Source organism: Amblyomma mixtum, chromosome 9 (genome assembly GCF_055824585.1).
Source record: "Amblyomma mixtum isolate Tamu chromosome 9, ASM5582458v1, whole genome shotgun sequence".
Classification (NCBI taxonomy): Eukaryota; Metazoa; Arthropoda; class Arachnida; order Ixodida; family Ixodidae; genus Amblyomma; species Amblyomma mixtum.
This window is the reverse complement of record NC_143020.1, coordinates 68,166,071-68,179,556: the sequence shown is the minus strand read 5'-3', so window position 1 is coordinate 68,179,556 and position 13,486 is coordinate 68,166,071. Positions and strand designations below refer to the sequence as shown.

At 50.2% G+C, this 13,486-nt stretch overlaps 1 protein-coding gene across 1 annotated transcript; it reads right to left on the bottom strand.

Moving 5' to 3' along the window:
* Window positions 1–2,763: 2,763 nt before the first annotated feature.
* On the bottom strand, window positions 2,764–10,220 carry LOC149329526 (TNF receptor-associated factor 6-like). The gene is made up of 2 exons (XM_089562281.1): window positions 9,901–10,220; window positions 2,764–4,339 (listed from the first exon to the last, which is right to left on the bottom strand). The coding sequence occupies exons 1-2, from the start codon at window positions 10,183–10,185 to the stop codon at window positions 3,230–3,232; spliced, it is 1,395 nt and encodes a 464-aa protein (XP_089418407.1). The 5' UTR covers window positions 10,186–10,220; the 3' UTR covers window positions 2,764–3,229.
* Between the last annotated feature and the right edge of the window lie 3,266 nt (window positions 10,221–13,486).

Here is a 13,486-nt window from a genome sequence, read left to right as displayed (position 1 = left end):
TCGTTTCCCAAATCATGGTGTCGCCTCCGATATGTCGAAGCTTCAGCGTTGAAGTGAGCGCAGGGGAGAAGGAAAGGCGTTTTTCGGGTGGCTAGCCCTGTAATGCGAGGTGATAGTGATTCTGATAGTGCAGGAGAGGGGGAGGGAATCACCTCGGGTGGAGCCGCCGCGGTGGCTCAGCGGTTATGGTGCTCGGCTGCTGACCCAAAAGATGCGGGTTCGATCCCGGCCGCGGCGGCTAGAATTTCTTTGGAGGAAGGAAGGAAGGAAGAGAAGGGAAAACTTTATTTACACTAATGGTTTTTCCTGCGGTTTGGGGGCATCTTCAGAGACGTCTTGGTTCTACCCCCAGGAGCCTTCTCTGTCGAAGTCGTCCGCCTCTAATCAGTGGTCGGTTGCCCTCAGTCTAGGGCTCCGCTGGCCACTGCCGCCCGTTGAGCTCGCTGTACCAGACCTTGTTGGTCTTCGCAGCGGACGCTGGACAGCAGAGTCTCCCACTGCTCCGCACACGGGTTTTGTATTTTGGGGACCACGTCCATGTTTCGGCAGGCCCATGTGATGTGGTATAGTGTAGGTTTTTCGTCGCACCAGGGACATTTGTTCGTGTATATCGTAGGGTGCATTTTGTTTAGTATATGTAGGTTTGGGAAAGAGCCTGTTTGTAATTGTCTCCAAGTGACAGCTTCCTCTCTGCTGAGAGATTTGTGCGGTGGGGGATATCGCATTCTTCTGCCTCTATAGTTTTGTAGTATGGCCGAGTGTTCCCTGGGTGCTGGCGCGAGTTCCGCGGTCTCGTCGGAAGCTCGGAAAGTAATGTATCCTCGAGCTATCCTGTCGGCCTCTCGGTTCCCTGCCACCCCCGTGTGCCCCGGTACCCACACAATTTTGTGTCGGATCTTGTCGTTTTGTTCTTCACGGTTTTTAATTCTGTCACTCACTGCGAGGAGTATACGGAGCGTGTGACGACCTATCCTGCCATTCATGTAATTTCGGCAGGCTGTTTGAGAGTCCGTAAGTATTGCTAGTGACCGCCCGGTTTATATAGCCCTCCGCCACCGCTAGAGCAACGGCTACTTCCTCGGACTCTGCAGCTGTGCAGCCTCGGAGAGACGCGCTGGTCATTTTGCGTAAAGACGAATTGACCACCGCCGCTACAGCGATTTTGGTATCTCCTCCTCTCCAAGACGCGTCTGTATACACGGTCGTGGCTTGAGGAGCGTATGTTTTCTCGATGAATTCGGCCCTCGCTTCTCTTCTCCCTCGATGGAGGTTGGGATCCATGTTTTTTGGTATTGGCGCTACCTTGAGTGTCTTGCGAAGCTCGTCGGGGATCGTTGCCGTCCTCGACATTTCTCGCATCTGCTCGCGGTATCCGAGCCTCTGCAGGAGCGCTCTTCCTGTCGTTGTTTGCAACAGCCTGAGTTTTTGGGCCTCAAGCTGCGCCTCTCGTAGCTCCTCAGAGGTGTTGTGTAATCCCAGGGCCATGAGTTTTTCTGTAGACGTGTTGCGTGGTAGTCGGAGCGCTGTCTTATACGCTTTGCGTAGCAGGGCATCCGCTTGTTGATTCTAGAGGCCCGTGTACTGTGCGATGTCAGTGCACGTTAAAGAACCCCAGGTGGTCGAAATTTCCGGAGCCCTCCACTACGTCGTCTCTCATAGCCTTAGTCGCTTTGGGACGTTAAACCCCATAAACCAAACCATAAACCAAGCCATCACCTCGGGTGGAGAAAAAGGAGGATGATAACGTGTACTATCAGTAGTTGACGAAACGCGAAGAAGGAAACTGAGGTGACATCAAAAAAACACCATAATATTAGCTCCTGGAGACGAAATGCAAGCGAGGTTGATAACACTTCTGAAAAAGAGTATTCGTGCCTCCGAAGTCAGAAGAGCATGAGATATTATTGAGATTCCCCTGCCTAAAATAATCTTGTTTGGCGTCTCGTGGCTCAGTTGTCTTGTTCGCGTTTCATTCCTCGCGGATAGTACAAACGCGAAAGCACCGCATGGAAAGTGAGTGGGGGTGTGAAATGGCTGCTGACTGTTCGTCATGTGGAGGATGAAAGAGCCACGGTGTGCCGGGGAAGGGGGAAGATAGACAGCTATAGCTGCAAATTCGAACAGCTTAAGAGGGGAGGGAACAGCGAAAGGGATGTTCCGAGAGTTCACAAGCGCAACGTAAGAAAAGCGCTGGCGGGCTCACGTCATTGCGTCGCGCCGGGATTGACTGACAGCCTTTTGCCAACCAATCGCACACCAGACCACGTTAACGCCATCACCTGTCAAAAAGCTGGTTGATTTGGTTGGTTTATTGCGGTTTAACGTCCCAAAGCAACTCTGGCTACGAGAGACGCCGTCGTGAAGGGCTCCGAAATTTCGACCACATAGGGTTCTTTACCGTGCACTGACATCGCACAGTACACGGGCCTCTAGAATTTCGCCTTGATCGAAATTCAGCCGCCGCGGCCGGGATCGAACCTGCGTCTTTCGGGACAGCAGCCGAGCGCCGTAACCACTGAGCGACCGCGGCGGGAGAAAAAGCAGTGCTTCATTTGCTTTTACCCAGAACGGACGTGTTTTTGCTGGTAGACATCATATATACAATCAAAGGCAACCACCACGATCATTGGCTTAAAGTTCATAATCATTGCTGAGCAAAATCTGAACGCCCCGTGATCCGAACACACTGCGCCGGACGTCAAGAAAATCACTTCTCCTAAGTGCGAAAGAAATAAACGCAAAATTCAAAAGCCTCCTCTTATCAGAAATTCGCTGCATCAGTCCTTGTGAGAATCCGCCAATTTTTATTTTCTAGACACATCCTTTGAGATACACCGCAATACACAAATCAGCATTCGCATCACAAAAAACGTCCAATGTTCTTTAGAGGGCACGAAATTTCAATACAGGAACGGAGGCGCCATTGAACTGGAGCCGCCTGTGCAAGGAGTGAAACTGGGGACGTCTTGCCCAGATATCATTCTACCATAATCACGTAAACAACGTGACTGAAGTTAGTGCCCCAGCGGCAACACACTAAAATAGCTACATCGTGTCTCTATTGTTCTCAAAGATCACTGCCATGAGAGAAGACAAATGAAAATGTTTACATTTTATAGAGAGTTTACAAGGTATTGAAGTCTGGATTATCAAATTACAAGCAATACACTGTTGACATTGATACAGGCTCCTTCAAACCGAGGGATTGCAGTGCTTATTAAAGTTCATTTCAAGGCAGTAACTCGAACTGAACCAGAAGATTGTCGCTTTCAGCGTAGCCGCTAGTAAGAAGTTCACTGAGGCTGAGCGAGTTATAAGAGAAGTAAACACCTCTGTTGCGCAGCTGCGTGGGCTTCTGGTAATATTTCTTGCGAGGCGTTGGCCCCACTTCGTACTCCCGTTTCGAACCGTCTTTGGGGTGCACAATGCTTAGCCTTACTTTGTGGTGGAATGGCCACGTAACAGACTCGTCCAGGTCACCTTTCCAAAGGTTCATCCGCGCAAACAGCTGCACAGATTCACCGCATTTTTCCAGGTAGATCCCAGGCGTTAAGCGGTACCCTCGCAGGTATACCTGCTCGCTCTCATATTTCGCCCAGCCAGCCTTTAAAGCTTTTTTTTGGAGTGCTCGAACACTTGGTACAGTAAAGTTGGACACCGTTACCAAGAGTTGAGGGTGCCGCAAGAATTCTCCGATTTTGTCTAGTGTCTCGTCGTTATTTTCCTTCAAATCAGCTTTAATGCCAGTCACAGTCTGCGTCATATGGTCTCGAGTCCCGCTCGTCGCGTTGACCAGTTCATCTCTCAGCGTTTTTTCAAGGCTGTTGATGCTTGCTGAAGCAACTTTAATCTGAGTGCCCTGTGCGTCCCAAATCTTTTCCGCTTCCTGTTTAAAGACGGTGAGGTCACGTATCTTCTCATTAAAAATGTCTTGAGTTTCCTGTCTATGAGTGGCCAGTTCTTGCTCTAGAATTTCTTTCAGAGTGTTTATGCCCTGACAAAGTCCGTTGATCCTGTCATCATGTGTGGCGCTACCAGCGACCATTTGCTGAAGAAGTTCCCTCATTTCCTTCGCCTGCTTTTCAAACGCCGCTCGGAAGGATTCAAAGTACGCTTTGTCGTCCTTGAAGCCGACTGGTACTGGGTCTTCGATTTCAGCACGCCTCGCAGGCGGCAAGCAGTCTGATCTCAGATGCAAGCCTACGTCACTGCATAGAATCCTGGTAGAACACTTGGGGCACGATACAGAGTGGTGTCCACAATTCTGCTGGAAATGACGGGATATCTCCGAAGCTGCTATCACAGTCTCGCAGCCATACGGCTTGTTCCAGCACTCCACCTGCAAGAATAAAGGCGTCAGTATTTGTTATTTAATTTTGTTACCTTAAACGATCAAGGATAAGAATGTTACATACGGGTGGGAAGTACTGGGTTAACATTGCTATGATAGTACGGATTTTTTTTTACACTTTGAATGATCTCAGATGAGTAGGTCACACAGTAGATAATGCTGCTAATCGGTGTACAGAAATGTGGTTTGCTCGCTGTTATGTACTTCATACTGAGGATTGAGTGCGGAACTTCAGAAAGGCTCCCCCACCTGCTTTGCTAATACGTCTTGAGGTCCGTCAAGTGAGAGTACATTTTAGGAAAAGGAGCAGGGAATAAGTAATACACTACCAATGAATGATCTCAATTATATATAACTCGCGTACTTTCACTACCAAATGTTTAGGACGACCATGAGGAGATTATCATCGCGTAAATACATGCATGCAGCAAACTGCCAGACGAGAGGAAGCTGGATGCCTAAATCTTGAACCATGCAAAGGCACAAAATGGATCATGGAATAGCGAATTGCTATTGCTGGTTATTGTTCAATTAAACCAGGTAAATTTTTTTTATGAGGTGTTATTCTTTATGTGCCTCAAATCCGCCACTGCTCAAGCCCCTGACTGAGTGCAGATGCAGCCTCAGGAGCGGTTGAACAAAGTCGTTAATCTCGCAAACAATGAGCACGTCTTACCTATTTTCTATTTCCTCCTTACCAGTGAGTTCTGAGTAGTTTACACGTTGTGTAGTACACTGTAGATGTGCGGCATTGCTTTATGGCATTCACGGATCCTTTTGAGTGTTCAGAAACTGCAAGTTTCTCGTTTGCCTTTAAGCAATTAAGACCTGCTACAGTTTGGGCAAACTCTAGTCTACATCACTGCTCTGTTCAGCTGGGGTTAAACGGCATCGTGATAAGAACGTGGAGCTACTGTCACGCATTGGAGCGAAAAGATACAAGGCGTAGATAACTTTAATTACTTAGGCCCACGTTCATGCTTCTGCTAAAAACTGGAGGGAAGGTGTAAAGAAAAGACTTGGTGGTACAAGCCTGGCGAGCAACAATTAAAGGAACAGTAAAGGGGATTGTTAACTCTCCTTTTTACCGCGGGAACTCGATCTACACGCTCGGAGCATGCTAAGAAACTTCGAATTACTGACCTGTGCGGTCGATTTCATCATTAAATCAAATTAAATGTCTCGGCTCCCGCCACTTTTTTTTTTTTTTAAACTCACCTTCGAAAAGAGTACGAGTCAGCCAACGCGTGGAGTACCTTTCAGCTGGTCGCGTGGCGGGCTGCCGCTCTGCCATCGGCGGAGTGAAACGTTGCGGTCGGCGAAAGCAAAGAATCCACGCGTATTTTTATTTCCGCGGGCCTAACTTGCAGCTATGTAGCCTCTGACAAACTATTTATTCACGGAAACCTGAAAAACAGTATAAAAGCGAAAGCAAAGCCGCCACGCGACTGTAGGAAAGGAACTCGACGTGTTGGCTGACTCCTGCTCTTTTCTAAGCTGAGTTAAAAAAAAAGGCGGCAGCCGAGACTTTTAATCCGATTTTAATTATGGAAATCGGCCGCAGAAGACAATACATCGAAGTTTATAAGAACTCGGAGGGTGTAGATGGAGTTCCTGCGGCAAAAAAAGACGATCTCAGATTCCCCTTTAGCGCACCTTTAAGCGGTCATTCACAGAAGCCCATAGCGATAAGAGAAAGACACAACGAAGAAGTGAGCACCCCCCCCCCCCTCCCCTCCCATATTTTATTTACCCCTCAAAGCAATCCACGTGATTGGGAAGTTACAAATTTGACCCACACCAGGAAATATCACACTCACAAAAATATCTATTCTACTTGGCTGGTTGGTTCATGGGGTTTAAAGTCCCAAAGCGACTAAGGCTATGAGAGACGCCGTAGAGGAGGGCTCCGGAAATTTCGACCACCTGGGGTTCTTTAACGTCATCGCATAGTACACGGGCCCCTAGAATTTCTCCTCCAAAAAAATTCTAGCCGCCGGGGCCGGGATCGAACCCGCGTCTTTTGGGTCAGCAGTCGAGAACCATAACCACTGAGCCACCGCGGTGGCCTGTTCTACTTCAATACGTCATTTTAACTCTTTGTGGGGGATCTAATGGTGGCGAGCACTGCTGGAAATTTTCTTAGAAAATTGCTGGCTCATCCGGTGACGCAAGCAGACAGAGGCCGGAAGGCGGTGCTTGGTGTCGCCTGCTAGAACGTTTGAGCAGCCTGTATCGTGCTTCCGCCTCGTAGCAGACGACACGAAGCACCGCCTCCAGACTCTTGTATACGCCTGGATTTGTCGCTTCGCTTCGATGTGCGGACACTGTGAGCCTTGTTCGTACTAAGAGTGGACGACCTTGTAGAGGTGCGGCCAGAGTAATTCGGAGCACGCGAAAGGCGGCGAAACTAGAAGAAACCGCATATAAGCGCCACCTACAACCACCAGAAAAGAGCGCCTCGAGGGAAAACAGGTGGACGGCCTCTCGTTCAGAGCGCCCAACTCAACGCATGCGGAGGAGGTGGCGGTCGCCCTCGCAGCCTCCCATCCCGACTCTAAATTCATCCTCACAGACTCTCGCGGAGCCTGTCGTAACTTTGAGTTCGGTTGGATCACTCCACTCGCTCACCAAATTTTACACCGCAGTACTCGCGACGGCGATCCAACTCATCGCTCAATCATATGGGTCCCCGGCCACCATGGCATGCCAGGTAACGAAGCCGCCCATGAGGCAGCCCGCGCACTCACTCACCGGGCACCAGGCGTCCCTTGGGAGGAGCTTAACCCAGATCACAGCCCTCACCTTTCTTTAAAAGAAATTACTGAGCACTATCGTGCCGAACACCGGCGATACCCAGTTCCTATGAAAGGACTGGGTAAAGCTGGCGAACGAATTCTCCTCAGGCTCTTTACAAACACCCTGCTGTGCCCGGCGGTTCTCAAGCACTTTAATCCTTTTGACGGCCGCTGCTCATTCTGTGGGGAGGTGGCCGACACCTTCCACATGGTGTCGGGAGAAAAAATCCTTCTCTTCCCCAATCACCCCCCTTCCCCTACCCGAGAGGACTGGGAGGCGGCCCTGCTCAGCTGCCAGGAACTATCGGCCCAACAGGCCCTGGTTCGGGGGACTTGTGTAGCGGTCTCGACCAACGGGATCCCAGAATGAGGGACTCCGCCTAGTATTGTAAGGGGTGAGACCCATTAGAGGCCTCTCCCCGAGCACCTCTCTGTAAATTACTAAATAAATGCTTTTCACCACCACCACCACCTCGCTCCTAACGCGCAGCGATGGTGCCCGCCGCCATTACCACTTCTTTGCTGCAAGCCTGGCGTTATCAGTGTGCGAAAGATGCTGAGCTGTTTCGGGCTACACCGCCAGTAGTGCCTTCCTCCAAGTGGGCTGAGTTTAGCGTCGATGTCGGGCTGAGTTTAGAGTCGTGAAAGCGATGGCCGCACGGCCGTGAGCGGGCTAGATAACTCGCAGTGCCAGACGGCAGTCCTGCGCCCGTTCCCAGCGCGAGCCGCTCCTCGATGGAAGCGTCGAAGCGTCCGCTGCTGTCACGTGAATATCAGTTAAGAGGTGATGCTGGTAGGCCTGCGGCAAAATGTGGGTCCGTCCCACTGGCGCCCTGTCTGCGCTTCCAAGCACAGATAGTTTAAGATCGTACAGCTAGGTAGCGCCCATAAGCAGTTCTGCGTAGTTCATGAGAAAAACAGCGCTTGCAGACAAAGGACCCAAACAAGGACACACAACTGCGCAGTTGTGTGTCCTTGTTCTGGTCCTTTGTCTGCAAGCGCTGTTTTTCTCAAGATGTACCCCAACCAACTCGCCCAGCAACACACCCTACGTAGTTCTGCCAGCGTTCCTGTGTTCCGTATTATTCTGGCCGCGCCTGTACTTTCAAAACACGCACACGGCGGAGGTATTTGCCATGACGCGCGTCTGCTCTGGCAATAGATGTTCGCCGGTGTTCTTTCCCTTATCGAACTTGAGACAGCGAGCGCTATTCTCCTAGCCAGCCGATGGGACTATCTCTTTTGGCCTTTCTGAGCTGGAACATTGATGGTAATGAAGGTAACTGGAAGCAAAAGTTCAAAGTAAGCTGTTATTTTGTCATACATCGAAGAACGCATTGCCGTTATGATGCATATCGGTATACGCATGGCTCGAGGCAGCCAGATTACATATCGGCATGCGTAGTTCGCAGTTATCGCCATTCAATGCCCAGAAAAATGCCCCCTCTCAAGCTTACTTTGCTCATGCTGTTCGCAAACATGTCTTCTTGATTACAGAGTTCACGGAGTTCACAGACACATGCGACCCTTATCGTTTCTAAATCTGATACACTGACGTTCCGTGCATACGCACTTCTCAATGCGCGCGAGGCGTAAGACAACATTGTTACACCTACCGCCACCCAAAAAGCTGGCAAAAGGTTACGAAACATTTTCACCGGTTTTTAATCGGAGCAAAAACACCGGAGCCTGCTAACGGCTGCTGAACTGGCACATGCGAGAATGCGGGAGAAACTCTCGTTATCGAAGCGCCACAGTTGTTGAAGGCGCATGCGCAACTCGGCACCTAAAATCGGTAGACTGCGCGAGTTCTCCTGAAAGGCACGTAATTCCGTGTTTCTTCTCACGAAGCTTTCGGCTGTACTATAAAGTAATAAGTGCGAAAGGACTGAGAGGATACGTTCACATACGAGCAAACGCGTCACTTGTTCCATGTTTAGTGACAGAAGTCGCGTGCTGTCAATGGTATGTCTCCAAACTCCGAGCTTCCAGCGAAGCGGGTAATAAAGTCTACAGACCGTGTGATGAGATTCACTGGTCACTGACCGTGGTCAAACACAAATGACCTTCCGGGAGCGCTACGGCTCTCTTGTTCGCAAAACGTTTGTGAACAAGGGAGCCGTAGCACCCCCGAAATGTGATTTGTGTTTGACCATAGTCAGTGACCAGCGAATCTCATCAAGCCACGATTCCTGACCAGGCGGTATGCCGTCGAACCCTCGAATACCTGCAGACCGTGTGTTCCCACTAATTAAGGTGAAAGCCTTTAATGCCTCATACTGTCGTGACCGAGACGTGTTAGCAAATGTGTCCGCGTTTCGGACGCATGCCTAAAAACAAAACCGAGTAGGAAATTGGTCGTGCGAGACGAGCGCGCTAACCACTCCGCCATGCCAGCTCGATGGTATGGGATGAACAACTAGTTAATACGACGTCTTCGTTCACTCCCATCTTCCTCCCTTTCCTTACGGCTAGGTTCAGGTGTCCACCGATATATGCGAGACAGATACCTTTCTTTTCCTCAAAAACCAATTTACCGTCGAGCGAGGCGTAGAGCTGAACAGGCGATGCCGTTCTGTGGACTCCCTGGAAGCGTCGCAAGACACTGTCGCGTTCCTCTCTTAGAGGCGAATCTTAACATCTTAACCACACATCAGTGACACAAGTAGCAACACCGCGCTAAAGGCTTTCGCCTCACCGCACTTTTGGTCAACAAAGTGCCCCCCTGAATTTTTTTTTCATCTCGCTTACCTCCCTTCGAAGCATCTCATCTGCAGGGCAGTCCCTCCACTCGACGTGCTCTTGCTGGCACTCGCAGCCGTCCAGCGGACAGACGTGCGAGCCTTCCTGCGTGCTTTGCTCGTAGCAAGATTCGCACAGTACATGAACGCATGGAAGAAAAGCGGTTTTCTTCCGCACTATTCCGCAGGCGGCACACACTCTGTTCGGAGGCAGCGGCTTGGTAAAGCTCAGGGGCCTCCAATCGAGCTCCGGAGAAAACCCGACCAACGTGTATTGCGTACTTTCAGGCGGCATCGTTCGACACGCACGCCCGCGGCAGTGAGCACTGAAAGAACTTCCTCTTACACCCCGCCAAAGGCCGCTCTTATCTCTTTTTTTCTAAGCCGTCGTCACGGCGACAATCGCTAAACCGTGGCCGCTACACCCTTTGGCTGATAGCTCCGTGCAGTCCGCGCCTGGTTAGGCTTGGGTAATCAGTTCTGCGTCCGCCGAGTGGTTTTCTGCGTTCGTCCAGGACCGTTCGTACCCATCGATATCTCGTTTTCTTTCTTTGAAGAAAAGAATGCAATACAGGTGCGTAGAATAAAGTGTCGTTTGCCACTTCACAACTACATGCACACTTATTCTGTGTCATTGGATTAACATTGTTGCTGCAGCTAGATGCATATCCAAAATCTCAACTCGCACAACTCTTACATCACATTCTCATAGCCGAGCCTAACGAGCGGGATTGCTAAAGAAATTTCATTTCCGTTGTCTAAATGCATGCCTCACTGCATTCGCATTTTAGAGGGCTGAAAAAAAAAAGGCAAATTCCATGAGAGAACATTTGCGCCAAAATTCATAAACACTTCTTGAATTTGCATTTACTCACACTTAATGATGGGACAGCGGTAAGTTTTCAGTTTTTATTAACCACTGTTTAAAGTAAGTTACCAGCAAACGAAATTATTTTGGTATAAATACAATGAATTACTACAATACTCAGGTGTGATCGCCTTGCACTTCAAGGATATGTGAAGAACTTTCAAAGCAAAAATAGGAGTGGCAGTGATACTGTGTGACACAAGCCCAACAATTAGTTCGTTACAGAAAATTCATTCTAGTCATGGCTCGTTCCACAAGAATACAGTGCTTTCTGCTGCGTAATCGGCCTTAAATTCTGTACTAAAGCAGTCCTAGTAAAGATCAAAAAGATCTATCAATTCAGAGCTAATAGAGAGTTTTATCAGAGCTGGACAACCGCTCTGCCAATACGGCAACGCGTCGGTGTTGCTGTTGTTGCAGTTCTTACCAGGCCATTTTACCATGCAGTCGTGGTTGCCGTAGTTTATCGTACAAGCTGGACTACCTGGAACCGAAGCCGACCGCTGCGGCCGCGTTTCGATGGAGGCGAATCGCAAAAGGAGCCCGTGTGCTGTACGATGTCTGTACAGGTTAAAGATCCTCAGGTGGTCGAAATTATTCCAGAGCCCTCCACTACAGCAGCCCTTTCTTCCTTTCTTCTTTGACTCCCTCCTTGTCCCTTCCTTTACTGCGCGGTTCGGGTGCCCACCGAGATATGTGAGACACCTACTGCGTCATTTCCTTTCCTGAAAACCAGTTTTCCTTTTCACACTAAACACTGAGGTAGCGAGACTGCCAGCGGGCTTCGCTCGGTCAAAGAGCGTGCAAGGTGTCCAATGGCGTGATGTAAACACACACAAAACAGAGGCGACGTGGCAGCGTCTGAGGAAATAATAGATCGGATTTTGTTTTGCTTTTCTTGTTTCCTGATAATGCGCCGGATGAATGAGCTTGGGTAGGCGTTCTTTTGGAGGTCAGAAATGACTTGGTTCTTCTCCTTCCTTTTTTCTTCACGCATGCCAGAAGCGAAAACGTGTTTGCATCCCCTACGTGAGAGGCGTGAGCGAGACGCTGGCTCGCATTCTCGGAAAAGAAGGGGTGCTGGCAACGCACAAACCGACCAGCACTAACGGTCGCCTTCTCCCCCGCCCGAAAAACCGGCAGCCCAGAGAAAAGGCCCAGGGCGTCGTGTACAAAATTCCGTGTTCCGTCTGCCCGGCGTCGTACACAGGGGAAACGAAGAACTTCGCGGAAAGGATGAACCAACACAGAGCGGACGTCCGTCACATGAATTGTCAACGCAGCGCCGTGGCCGAACACTGTGAAGGGTGTGACCAACCACTTGACTTCAACAGCACCATTGTATTGGAAACGGAAGCTAACCCACGCAGGAGGCTTCTACTCGAGTCGTGGCACATTCAGCAAACACGAGAGAATGTTAATCGTTCCCTGGGGACTCTCCCCTCATCCTACGTCCATGGGCTGCGGCCATTGACCCGCAGGTCCTCCACACAGGGGCTTAAAAAGCCAAGCTGCGCTCGCCCGTAGTCACACCGTGAAGAAGGGGCCGAGCCGTTCCCGAAACGTAGTGTTTTTCCTGTATTTTACTTGGTTGGCGTCACCTACCTTCTCTTAACATTAAATTTCCCAACCAGACAGAGTTCTGTCGAATGTTTTCTTTTGAGTCTATACGCCAAGACTTCGGCATCGAGACCCTGCAGCTTGTGAAGCGGTACGTCAACATCACCAAGAGTATTGCTGTCTTCCGGACACACCTCCACTTCAAAAAGACCTGCAAGGAAAAGGATGTGATACCCGTGAGCCTTCGCCTAAAGCGCCCTGTAACCACCGCAGAAGGTCTACAGCTGGTGTCCAAAACAGAGCAACAGTTATTAAGTGCGTGGACACACGATTGCCATTCCCTTCTCCGCAAAAAGGAGCTGGACCGGTTCTTCGCCCGCCGCCAACTAGAACACAGGATGCCTGAACTCTTCCCGCGTGTGGACGCCTTTGCCATGGAAGCGGCTTCCACTGCAGAAAACAAACATTGCGAGTGTCAAAACAAGAAGTTGTTTGGCCTACAACAGCGGCAGAAGAAACAGCCTGACCCCCATAACTCTGGCTTTGTAAAGAACCTCTCCTCCCGTCGCTTAACACCGCCCGAATCATCTGTTCTCGCAAAAGGACATGGGTTCAACATATCATCTGGTCCCGCCCTCCCAAAACTAGTCGCGGCTGTTGAAGATGCGATCCAGCACCTGGAGCCGCACGTCAGGGAAGAGGTCCGCCTGAAAGCGATTGGTGTCATCGCCAAGGTACCCCCAAATTTCCGAGCAATCTGTCTCAACTGGAACGAAAAGCCCTACGCGGTCTCAGGGACGACACCGACAACGTCATCCTCCCGGAAGACAAGGGCGACTCTACAGTGGCGATGGACCGACGCCACTACGAGGAGAAGGCGTCAGCCCTTTTGAGCAGTGGGGCGTATGAGAAGGTTCGCAAGGATCCGACTTCAAACACTCAGGCAACACTCAACAAAACCCCGGTAGAGATATTCAAGCGGCACCCTGATTTCAAATGGCTTTACCTCCGCCTCACCTCCAGAAACCGCTCAGCTCCAGGCATTTACGGGCTACCTAAAATTCACAAACCTGGCGTCCCCCTTCGGCAAATTGTAGACTTCACCCTGTCTCCTCTGCGACGTCTCTCGGACTACCTTCACAAGGTACTGGCGCCGCTCGCCGGCAGA

Excerpts from the sequence above, each read along its gene's own strand:
- LOC149329526 (XM_089562281.1), bottom strand. The coding sequence starts at position 10,185 with ATGCCGCCTGAAAGTACGCAATACACGTTGGTCGGGTTTTCTCCGGAG. Across the intron at positions 4,340-9,900 it reads ATGAGATGCTTCGAAGGGAG|GTGGAGTGCTGGAACAAGCC; the intron begins GTAAGCGAGATG and ends TTATTCTTGCAG.